At 36.8% G+C, this 13,022-nt stretch overlaps 1 protein-coding gene across 3 annotated transcripts in view; it reads right to left on the bottom strand.

The window, feature by feature from the left end:
• The window catches only part of PDS5B (PDS5 cohesin associated factor B), a 98,797-nt gene that overhangs the window by 10,491 nt on the left and 75,284 nt on the right, over positions 1 to 13,022 (bottom strand). For all 3 annotated transcript variants that reach the window (XM_066175989.1, XM_066175987.1, XM_066175988.1), the window contains exons 25-29: positions 8,034 to 8,238; positions 3,742 to 3,856; positions 3,258 to 3,390; positions 2,338 to 2,457; positions 1,934 to 1,996 (exon numbers count right to left, since the gene is read on the bottom strand). In XM_066175989.1, the coding sequence (XP_066032086.1) occupies positions 1,934 to 1,996; positions 2,338 to 2,457; positions 3,258 to 3,390; positions 3,742 to 3,856; positions 8,034 to 8,238 (636 nt within the window). The remainder of the gene's footprint in view (positions 1 to 1,933; positions 1,997 to 2,337; positions 2,458 to 3,257; positions 3,391 to 3,741; positions 3,857 to 8,033; positions 8,239 to 13,022) is intronic.

Here is a 13,022-nt window from a genome sequence, read left to right as displayed (position 1 = left end):
CCCCATCTGCATCAGATAAGCACCTGGCCCAGCGAAGCAGAAATAGCAGCAGGATGGCCCTTTCAGCAAAGGAGACATTAAACTGGCAACCACATTAGTTTCATCTGGGAATAAATGAGAATACCAAAAGCCAAATACTGTGGAGAAGATTCTGATACTTCTTGCACAGATTTAAAAATGTTAGGCTTTTACTAAGTGCCACAATTTCCAGACACCGGTGAGCTTCAGGTTATTAATTTAACTGGATTATCTTTCAGACCTGCCGAACGCCTCCAGCTCATACTAACTTTTGAGAGAGTTGAAAGTGTTCAATTACTCCTAAAGAGAATGCCAAACACCCATGTACAAAAATGTTGAATTAAAAGACCATTCCCTGCATTTCTCATTATCCATCTTCTCCTTCAATATTAGATTCTAGCTATATCTGCAGTTTGTGACAGCTACAAAAAGTTCAACATGCATATCATATCAGCCTGGGGTGTTTCTTTCTCAGAGCTACAGACCATGGAATATGGTTCTGCTTATACTCTTATAGCCAGAGGGAATTTTATGCTTACAAAGATTCATTCTGCACTAAGCACAAAAAAAAAATAACATATGCTTTCCAAAAATAAACCTTGGAGAACTAAATCCAGCTTAACAATTTCCATCTATTAGTTTAGAACTGAATGTTAATCAGTGTATGCGGAAAGAGCTCGAAAGCAAGGAGATTTTCAAATTCACACTGAACTGGACTTCCTGCTAAGGAGGGACCAAGAGGGCCTGCACACACAGCTCCTCCCTTTCACAGAATCTACACTCTAAGACTTCCTGCCCTCAGTGTTCCAGGCTTACATCCACTGCAGTAACATCCACCCAAGCCAGTCTTCCACTCACAAAAGTAAGACTCCCCAGACCAACTTTCATTTCATGTTCCTCTTGTGATAGTGAAGAAACTGAAAATTCTGGTGGTCAAATACATCTCTCCTGTTTGTTACAAAGTTTCAAAACAACACAAGAAGAGCTGGAGTACCCAGCACTAGAAATTTAAAGTAATATAAAAGTTAACTTAGGACTCAAAAGAATTTTAATGATAATCTATTCCAATCCATAAATGTTAACTTTCAATTTCTCAAAGAGAAATCTGCTTCTTTTCCTAGCTTGCATTCCTCCTTTATTAAGTTACTAGCAGACAGCTACTGCTTCCTTAGCAAAGTTAAGGGTAATGAAGATGCTGCAATATCTTTCTTTCACAAGGTAACATATTAATGTTCTTTGTCACCTAGAACAGGATGCATTAATCCAGATGAAAATCATGGTTTGTCACTTCCTTTACCAGATTTTGATTTTATCCTAAAGAGCATCTGGGTTTAGTTTTAGTGAGAAAGAACATTGCCAGTCACTAGAATGCATATTCTAAAAGAACAAATTAACAAAACTGTAGAACAGTCAGTTATTTTGTAAGACACTGTAAAATTATATTCAGCTTTGCCAAAGATTGTTATTTGATAAAAAGACTTGATACAAAGTTTAATAATTAAATTATTTTTAAAATCATTTCCGTTAGAGTTTTCCATAGCTGCTACTTTGTATGCAACATTGCAGTCTTCTGCAGTCTAAAAAGATTAACCATTTTGTAAACTTGACAAATATTATGGGTTGTACTGGGGTGTTTTTGGATTTTTTCCTTTTAAAGACAACAGGCTTTGCCTATTGTTGCCGCCACCCAGCATAGACAGCAGCAGCTTTCCCTTTACCCATCTCTTTCTCTATACCTAGAAACAATCTGTTCTCTTAAACATAGTGTTTCATTAATTACATGCTAGTTTTCTTTAAAAAAAACAAAATGAAACCAAAAAAACCCCACAAAGAACAAACAGAAGTCACTCCAAAAACAAAGACAAACCAGAACCTAAACACAGCACCAAACCCCAACTCCCCACACCATACCTACCTTTCCAGGGGTGAAAAAAGACTTCATTTCCGGAGGAAGATAATTTTTGGTGTTACTGAAATTCTGTAAAAAAAGGGGGTGGGGGCAATTACAACAATAATCAGTGAACAAGAGATAGATACAGATACATTCTGGAGATTGCACTGAAAGATTTCATTTACATCATTTATGCTTTTGGATTTTTAAACTAGAACAGTAATATGGGATTAGGGAGGAAGAGAAATTGGTGTGTGCACATATATACATATTATATATTTATGAAAACATATACATACATTTTCAACTACAATATAAGAGTGAGAAGTCTGAAGTTACAATAAATATTTAAGAAAAACAACCCTGAATTACAACTAGCAAATATTTAAACAGACTTATCTCAAGAAAAATTAAATGCCAAAGTATACCTTGTCTGGTTGAGTAAAGTATCTGGCTGGAAGTACAGGGTCTTTAGGGGATTCCAAGCTATATGTTGTACTCTTTGACATAATGATATTCATTGCTACATCACAGACTGTATATAGTTTCTGTAAATAATAAAATTAAAAAACCAAATAACACTTTAGAAGTTCATTGAAAATCTTGACAAATGACAGGTTATCTTTCATGCACAGGACCATAAGAAATCACAGTTTAAAAGCAATCAGCTTCAACATTTAACACTAGCCTGCATCTTAAACTGTGTCTCAGGATACTGAAATACAGATGGTAAAAGCAAAAGTTTTTTAAGTCTAACAGCTGAAGACAGATGGTTTTCATGGTCTTTCTACACTTAGGAGTAGTGTTTGCCATAGTTTCTAAGACAGAGTTAATCAAATGAGCGCACACATCCCACCCACCCACTACCCAAAACACGTCTCTGTGGGAAAAGCAGGAAAGGGACAAATCTGGATATGATGCAATGCTAAAACCACAAAGAAAGGTTCAATACATCATTACACAATCCTCACCAGATTTCTAATGCATTTTTCTTCCACTATTAAGTTTACTCTTGCACTTTAGAAATGAAATACTAAAAAGCACTTTAGTGGATTATTTAAACAGTAAACTTTATATCTGTTTAGTGTTTAGTAATCTTACTGAGACAGAAACAGAGGAACTGAAAACTATTACAGCTCCCTTGCAAATGTGCAAGAATTACTGAAGCACAGGAAAATAACTGCCATCAAAACTACAATAAATATAATCATTATAATACATAAAATATCTTTTCATACACACAATTCTATTGAAAGACATTTTGAAGTTGGTGTATAAACAAAAAGCAACTCCTTTTCATTAATGGGCCAGAATTAAATGCAATTTCCAATCAACAAGTATCACTTACTTCATTCATTTTTTGATCGTCTGGTCCTTGAGCATCCTTAGTTTGTTTGATATTTTCTACCATTTTTCTGATAAATGCATGACTGTTGTTTTCATTTTTAGCCATTAAGATTTCCAATATGAACCACAGGCACCTAAAGGAGAAATGCAGTATCCGACGTGAGTCAAAGTACTAAAGAAATTCCTTTCAAAAGCACACTGGAGAACACGATTTAGTCCAGCTTTTACTAGTATCATTAATTTGAACCAGCCTAACTCTGAGAAAACAGTTCTTTTGGAACAATTAAATGAAGATGAGCAGAAGGTGAAGGGTTCCTCTCTAAAATATCACAGAGCACTAAAAAAGCACCTGTACTATTTCTCTCAATATTTTACAGAAGTAACTGGCATCACTATGCACACGGGACTGTGTAACAGGGTACCACAATGAATTCAAATTTCACTTAGAATAAAGTTAGAAATAACGCTATTAAAAGTGGTCTTACTCTTTAATATCCTTGAGTTGTTCAATGTCCTGGACTTTGACATAATCTGGGTCATGAGCTAGAAGATGGATAGTATAAGGAACAACGTACTCTGGTAGAAGTGACAACAGTTTCTCTGAAAAGCAGAAGAAAGATGCATCAAAAAACTACATATCAAGAAGTATGCTTTCCTACCAAAGAGAAGGCGGCAAATTTTGAGGTCAGCATGCATTAATACATAAACACACATGGGCCTATTACTTCTCTATGATGTTGCATTTCATGGCTGATGTGCACATTTGATGCGTGCAAGAATTAAGGTTTTAAGTATCTCTCACTCAGGGCTCCTTGTTTTCTAACTACCTTGAGGTACAGCTGCAGTCACCTCCAACTCCCAATCCTTTCCTCAGCTCAAAGCCTGTATTCTGGAGGACTTTGAAAATTACAAGCGAGGATGGATCAAAAAAAAAACCATGGATCACAAATTCATGTTGACTGCAAGATGTGAGACCAGCACAACTGCAGGATAAGCTGCTACTATTCTTTGGACCTTGCAGTGTACAGCCCTGCTGCCAAGAGAACAAACAAAGGCCTTCTGCAGGCATTTTGCAGTCAAATTGCCACAGTATCTGTTTCAAGAGGAGTGGGAAGTCACATGAGAGCTGTCACACAGTAGAAGTGCGCTGAGTTTGAAAGGCCCAGTCCCACCTAAACAGGGCAGCACAACTCAGCACAACCCTACTGTGACACTCAAACCATCCAAAAATTTTCTAGCATTCTCTGAGACTTTTGGAATCTTAAACAGGACTGCCAGAAAGTCTTTCCTCCGTCATGACAGTGTGAAGGCCTATTTCCCTTGGGGATTCAAAAAGCGATGGTCGTTGCCAATGGCCCTCTCAGAGCTATGATCACAAAATACACTTCCCGTAAGGTAACAAATTCCCTGACCCAACCAACACAACACAGCGTGAACTCCAGCACCTCAGAGATCATCTCCCAAGGAGCAAGGACAACAGATGGACAAGGTGTATACCAAAAGGAAAAAAAAAAATTTCAGCAAATATCCACACTGCTTTCTTTAGCCTGATGCCTGAGAGGAGCCAGAGGATACACAGTACACCTAAAGTTACTAAACCTGTACCCTCTGCAACTGGCAAGACAATGGTCAAAGGAAGCCATCCTGGTATTCCATGCATATTGCTATGGCACAAGCATCTGATCTTTAGTGCTTGTGGCAAATGCATTGTCATAGTATTGGCATGACTTGAATGTACGTGTGAATGGAAGAAGGAAATTTCCAGCTCTGCTTTTGAAAAGTGACATTTTGTGATAGTAAGTGCTTGACCAAGCCTGGAAAATCTTCTTTCAGCAAACTTTTATCTATCCCATATTCAGTTATGAGTAAGTCCAAACATCTGTAAATCATTATATACACTAATAACACTTGAAAACTATTTAAAAATACATTAGAACACTAACAGTTTTACCTCCAGTATATGTATTCATATGAGATGTGCTTGACAAATACTGTGCACATCAAACAAAATACACCATTATTGCAGATTTTACAAAACAAACAAAATAATTGTCATGCGTATGTCAAGTCTTCACCTAACCCTTTCTTAGAGGTCTATATAAATAGGGGTAATGCACAGCCTACATAAAATATATATAATATATAAAATCACCCAATGTCTTTCTATTTCAGGCCATATTTATGTAATTGAAATCCAGTGTGCTTTGCAAAGCAGTTTTTATTGTTTCAATTGACACTGCGCTATTAACTTTAAAGACATCCTTTACCTCTTTTCAAGCACTGTCCTGCATTTTAGCCAGCAGCTCCACATTACTAAACAAAAATATTAAGATGTGGCAGAGAAGGAAAAAACATAATTACAACTTCAGAACACTAGCAAAACTGACTTGCCTTAGACATGCCCCAGACAAACCAACCCACTATTATTTGTACTAATTAGCAACTTCAATAGAATGCTCATCAAGAGATCATAAATTCAGTTTTTTAGTAACTGCTTGCCTTGGACAATTTCTCATACAACTATAACAGTAATTCCAACTGGGTCTGGAAAATAAAATGAACTCATTCCAGACAAAACAGGAGAAGAACAAATATCGATACATATTATATTTAACCCCTGTCATGAAAAAAAACAGTCGGAAAAAAATAGAAAAAAAAAATTAGAATTTTTATCTCTAATGAAAGCTGACACTACCTGAAAGGCAGGGTGGCTTTCCTACCAGCACATAAAACTACAATGTGCCAAAACCCTTCACAAGAGTCCTTTATGAGCTTTTAGGAAGAAAACTTGTTAAAAAAAATTAATCTTTAGTCCTGTAATTTTTCTGCTTACTGACTTTCAAGTGAAAGCCCATCATGAGAACATAAAAATTCCTATGCAAGGCACGTCTCTACCCAGATGAAACTACTAACAGATACACAAACAAAATAAGTCTCTTCTTGAGTGGCTTCCACTCTGAATAGCATTTAGAGAATTTAAGAGGGCTGAGAATAATTCCTGCCAGCCTATAAAATACCAGCGTGCAAGAAAGAGGCATTTTACTGTCTGGTACTAGTCCTTAGAAAGTTTTCCTCACGCAGGGTAAACAGAAATTTACCATATTTTGAACAAAAGCTGAAATGCCTCCAAAATATCCAACATGTAACCTCCTTACCTACATTAAGTTTTTGAGACAAAATGTATCACAAAAATCACACATTTATAGATTCAGACAAATAGCTGGAATAATCAGAGATGCAGATTTCCGAAGGCGGTACTACCATCATCACCACCCTGAGTTACTGCATGGTCAGCAGGGAGAGTGGCAGAGGGAGACACACATTTAAATATTGTGTTATTTCCAGAACTGAGCTTCGACTGAACTGCTGCAATATGGACGTTTTAGGATACAAACAGTTCAAGACATTTTATTTGCTGAAAGCTCAGACTGGTAAATCTGAACGGCGTGAAGTTAAGACTGTAATCCTAAAAAAATCCTGCAATCTATATTTAATCCAGACTCCCCGTGCATTATAGCATATGTCAAATCAAAGGCATGACTCAATTATTTCAGCAAGAAAAGAATTTGTCAGGTCCACTTTGAGGTCCTACTGGATAAAGAAGATCACACACATCTAGCTTCCTCTTAATTTCTTCCCAGGATTTTTGATAGCAACTTTGCAGCATCTATTTTAAACATATGAGAATTCTTATACTTTTTGTGTAGATAACTAAAAAGAGTTTTCAACTTTAAAGAGGAATAGTCTTAAAATGACTTAGAAGTGTTTGTTCAATTTAATTTTTCTTTTTTACATGTTATTGAGTGGGAGAAAAATACTACATTTTTCTTTAACTCTAATTAATGATACACCAAAGGATTTGTCTGTAGACTTATTCTCTGATGAGTCTAAGGGGACTGAGAAAGACTGACATAGCTAATATAAAATGATTCATAAAGACAGAAGGAAGTCAGTTATCTGACAGCATCTCTGTGATCAGATTCATGAAACATGTCTGGTTTAGGCTAAAAGTATGAAAAAATCCCCTTCATTTCACAAAGGTCAAACCATCAGTAATCTTTCAAAGAAATAAAACTTTCAAAACCTCTTATTCAAAAATGCTACAGCTCTTCATAAAGGTTTACTTTTTCCTATGACCCTGTACCAGCATTGTAGTATTAAATGTGTGCAGCTTTAAGTCAAAAGGACTGCTTTAATGAAAGAAAAATAGCTGACACGAGGCCATAATAACTTCCAAAGCATTCCCATGATCAGGCTGCTGGCATTGAGAAGAAAGAATTGCATAAACTCATCCTGAAGTGCCAACAAATATAGCCCTTTGCAGGAATAACACAAGACGCTACTCAATACACCAGTGCAAGGACAGTCTATTTAGTACAGCATTTATGCATTGAAGTTACTTATTAGTAATTGCTGAAGCAAAATTAATCACTGTCACTTCACTTAGAACATTATTAACATTATTAAGTTTAAACAGTACACATAATTGCCTTGGAAAATTCCTTCATGTCCAATATATTTAGGCATAAGCGTCTGCACAGTTTTTAACAATACTCAAAGACCTCAGCAGTGCCTGTTAAAAAAAAGAATCAAAAGAAAATCTGGACAAAAGAAAACCAGGAAACCTGAAAATTTTCAGTTTTCAATAGATACCTCCAAAGCAAATTTACAGTGGTTCTTGTGCATAAAAACAAACAACTATCAATGTTTTCAGTCTATTCACATTTATATTTGAACTACAGCACTTGTAGCAAAAAGTTGAGTTCTATTCTCTTACCACTAACTGCTGCATGTTGCTTCAGATATTCCCTTCTGACATTTATGTTCTTCACAAGGCACTGCCTAGCATGAGCTCTTCTCTCTTTCACGGGATCTTTTGCACACAGTGCACAAATAGCCATATATTCTAGTGGCAGCCGTAGTCTAGAAAGGCCTTTGTGAAGTTTCTGAGCAAATATTTGTCTCACTTGGTAACATTCATCCTATTAAAAAAAAAAAAAAGGCAAAACCAAAAAAAGATAACAGTAAACTTTTCTTAAAGCAATATAAACTGCAAAATAAAGCATGAAAGCTCAGGTAAATATGCTGAAATCAATTAGACCTTGAAGCCACTGAAACATAGGAATTGCAAGAATTTTTTTTTAATGCCAGTTCAGAGCAATTTAATTGAATTAATCAGCTGAAGCTTCTTTTAAGCTCAGAAGAAGAGCTAAGGTTCAAAAATTGTGCAGGAAAATATCACACTCAGGACCCAAGGCCAAATTTAGCATAAGTACTAAGGCATGGAATTACTGAAATTGTTTACAGTTAGGTCACTTTCTTTGTAAAGCCAAAGCCAAAGATCTGCATGAAAACATTTTACACACCAGTAACCACCACCATGTTGATTTTACTGCTACAATTTCACACATTTTCATCAAGACATTAATATTAAAAACTGAAGAAAATTCTACAGAATTACCAGATCAGGTGAAACTCTGAAGAGAGTACCAAGCATTTCTATTACAGTGTGGAAACCTATGCAATACAACTGACCATGGAAGATAATTATCTGTGTCTAAAGCTGCCAAACAACACAAAGTAAAACAATATGAAGGCAGCAATTGCAGTTCTACAGGTTATTAAGCAATGTGTTCCCAGAAAAGGCATCAAACTTATTTCTTTTTTTTTGTATGAAAATAACCTACATATACCATTTAATTCATGACAAACCACTTAATAACACCAGATAAGGAAGCTTAACAGAAACACACGTAGAAAAGACTTTGAAGAAAACATACAGAAAAGCTTAAGGTAAACAAGGTCACCAAAATAGCTTGGCACATTTAACCTGCCAAAAAAAGGTCAAGAGGAAAGATTTATCTGTAAATATGAAGAAAAAAAAATTAACAGGAGTAAGCAGCTAGCTATTTTAGTCAAATGACAGTTTTGAAGTCAGAAAGGACTGAAGAGGATTTCCTGTTATCAGTCAACTGGAAGTGCAGAACCAAAACTTAACCACTGGAAACACTAGCTCTGCTAAATTTGCAAATGGCATCAAAAGAAATCACGTATTAGATAAAAAAATCCTCCCTCTGCCCCAACCAAAAATGAAATTGAGAAGAAACTTTTTTCAATCAAGCCTCATTTTCTCCTTTCTGTGCTTCTGTCCCCTCTGTGGACTGAAACTTGGAAACACCTGCTGTAGCCAGAATTGAAGTAACCCAAGCCTACAAATGCAAACCATGAGATCTGCTCAACATCTTGTCTCCTTACAGCAAATCCATCCCCACAGGAGGCTAAGATAGAGCCCTCTTTTCCTCCTCAGTGTCACCTAAGTCTAAAGCCTTTAGCAAGCTCAGAAGAGACTAATGCCTAGTTGGTGTTTCAGCAGGGAAACATCTTTGTCTCAGAGGACAAGGGAGGTACAGTTGGTTGTTACTGATGGTATTGTGTGACCAATTGAAGTGGCTATAATTTCTTTATCTTTTAATATTTGGAATAACCTTAAATTCAACTGTTACACTAGTTCACTAAGAAGAAGGGGGACAAGACTTAACAGAGGCATGCTATTTCTAACAGCATACACAAACTCCATAAATTAATCCAATTTCATGTATCTGCATCTCTGAATTTAATGCCAATTTCTCAGAAGTTTACCACTTAAAAGCATTTAAAAATACATATTTGCAAAACATCATGTACCACTCAGACACAGCTCTGATTCATCAATTACAATACCTTGAGTTAACAAAGAAAACTGGAAAAGCCCTGGGACTTTTTTAAACAAATGAAACTTATGCAATCTACAAGATTTATTCAAAATACAACTGAATTGCATTTTCAACAGCAAAGCTTATCAGATCTTAAATCTGATCTTAAAGCTTGTTATACACTGAAGCACTATCCTCAATTACTTTTTGCTCTCTTTCAATATGAAGCTCTGCTGACATAAAAATTTGTTCTGGAGATCAAAGAAGTCAACTGCTGGAAAGTTTATAAGATTGGCCAAACACATATTTGACTTATTTTAAAATTACTAAAACTACATGCATTTCATCATCATAAAGCCCCTTTACGAGTGCCACTTTCATACAGCAATTACTGACAAAATTATGTGTTCTGCACTCCAATCATTACACATTACAAAATGGCAGCATCAGAGGAAAATAAAAAAGTGCCAGCACAGAACCACGGCAGAACCTGGCAACCATTGCAGGCTTTAAAAAATAAGATTGTTTAATCTGTTTTCTGACCTGTCCTCTTAAAAAATCTTTGCTGTGAATTAAATAACACAAAACTAGAGTTAGCCTTGATGTCATCTGATTTGCAGCTCGACTTGAAAGTGTTAAAAATAAATAAACTTTTAGTGTAATCAGTATCTACTATCAAAAAGGGGATTCTAATATTAATCACTCTAAGTATTAACATGTATGTATGCATATGTGCACAAGCAAAATCTAAAAAAAAACAACCCCAAAAAACAACACACAGTGCCACTTTTAAGTGAAAAACTCATTAAAGCCATTACAGATACTCTGCATCTGAGCATCCCCATTGACAGTGAGAAAGGAAATTGAAGAAGGCCTCAAAAACATCTAGAAAACTTATTTGTAAGTATTCAAATTCCATTAGGAGCTGCAGTGAAAATGAAAGGCAGAATTCCTGACCTGACAGACCTTACAATCTAAATTCTAGAAAACAACTTAGAAAGTCACGAAAGGTGAAGAAATATCCATAAATGAAGAGGGAAAAGTGACGGAAATGATACTACAAATGAACAGATTCTCCTGGAAGCGATGACAAAGCATATGGATATCCACAGGCAGGGGATTACAGACACACAACATGGCCTTACAAAGGACAAATCATGCCTGACTGGTCAATCACAATCAAGTGAATGTGCAAATGGATAATGGATGAGCAATTGATGCCACCTACCTGGATTTCTATAAGGGCTTTGACCCAGGTATACACAATATTGTCTCTAAATTGGAGCAATATGGGTTTCAGAGATGGACTGCTCAACTGATCAGAAACAGGCTGGATGGGCACGTCCAAAGGATTGCAGTCAAAAAAAATCAGCGTCCAAATGGAGATCAGTAACAACTGGTGCGTTCAAGGGGGGATACTGGGACCAGCATTGTTCATCTTTGTTAATTACACAAAGGGTTGAGAACATCTCTCAGCAAGCCTGTGGGTAACACCAAGCCAAGTGGTGCAGTTGATACAGTGGAGGGAAGGAAGGGCTGCCATCCAGAGGAACCTTGACAGGCTTGAGGACTGGGACCAGGGGAACATCAGGAGGTTCAAGAGCCCCAAGTGCAAGGTCCTGCACCTGGCTCCAGGCAATCCTCAGTATCCATACAGGCTGAGGGATGAAGGGATTGAGAGAAGCCCTGCAGAGAAGGACTGGGGTCACTTGTGGATGAAAAACTGGACATGAGCTTGCAGCCCAGAAAGCCAGCCATGTCCTGGGCTGCATCAGAAGCATAGTGGACAGCAGGGTCAGAGAGAGGATTCTCGACATCTACTCTGCTCTCACGGGACCCCCCATCAGGAGTGCTAAATCCAGCTCTGGAGCAATGGTTTTGAACTAAAAAGGTGAGGTTTAGATTGGGCATTTGGAAGAGATTTTTTTACAGTGAGGGTGGCAGGACACTGGAATAGGTTGCCTAGAGAGCTTGTGGATACCCCATCATTAGAGATGCTCAGGGCCAGGTTGGATGGGGCTTTGAGCAACCTGTTCTGGTGGAACGTGCCCCTGACCACATCAGGGGAGTTTAATGAGATGATCTTAATGGGTTCCTTCCTGTCCAAAGTATGCTATAATGCTACAGTAAAACGTGATACTAAGTGGTTTATAAATGTTGAGAACCCCATCATGTTCTAATTTGAATCTTATCTCTCAAAATTCCCTTCTGAAAATTCAGGGAAAGTAAGCATTAGACACAAAAGAGGTGACAACACATCTGTTAGAATATCCATTAACAGTTAAGACTGTTATAGCTGGAAAATAAGTGATAGAAGTGAGAGACAGTGGAGAGCAACGAGTCTGCACCTTAACATAGTGAAAAGAGTATCAAAACAATGAAGCAAAATTCTGATAGGAACTAAAAGGCTAACATTTGCAATAAAGAAAGGTTTGCCACAGGAAGGAAATGACCGAAGAAATGAACAGATTTTGATCACTGGGTTCACAAGAAAACAGAACATGCAAACACTAGATTGGCAGTGCTAGTTTGGCATGACATTATCCAGCTTGAATATCCTTTCCAGAGCAGAGACAGAACTTATTTGTCATTACATTGAGTGCCTATTTTTCTCTTGACTAATTTTGTTCTGAACTGTAAAACTCTTTCTAACTCATTTTGAGACAAGACTAACATTTCTATTCAGTTCTGGGATAGGAAAGCTGAAAAGTATCAGACTTTGCTTTGGGTATAAAGACTTTCAGTTACTACCACTGAATTCCTGCTGTAGTTTTGCTAGATTTCATCTGCTTAAGTAATTTAAAGCTTTGTTCCACTTCTATTGTCTTTCACAGCATTTGGCAACTGAGTAAGGGCTGCTTTTCATAGGAACACAGAAGCTTAAAATCCACATAAACATAGTTAAAACAACATACAAGCCTAATAGGGACTGTCTTACTTTATTTTTCTAGCCTAACTGCAACCAACTCCAAGCAACTTTAGAAACTAAAGAAGATACTCTGTATGAAATTAAAAAATATCCACACAGGAGCCATACTCTGTATTTTCTAACATGAAATGCCAATTGAAAGCTT

This window comes from Chamaea fasciata, unplaced genomic scaffold (genome assembly GCF_029207755.1).
Source record: "Chamaea fasciata isolate MVZ Bird 193981 ecotype frontalis unplaced genomic scaffold, bChaFas1.0.hap1 SCAF_2, whole genome shotgun sequence".
NCBI lineage: Eukaryota > Metazoa > Chordata > Aves > Passeriformes > Sylviidae > Chamaea > Chamaea fasciata.
The sequence above is the reverse complement of the archived record's forward strand: the minus strand, read 5'-3'. Positions and strand labels throughout refer to the sequence as shown.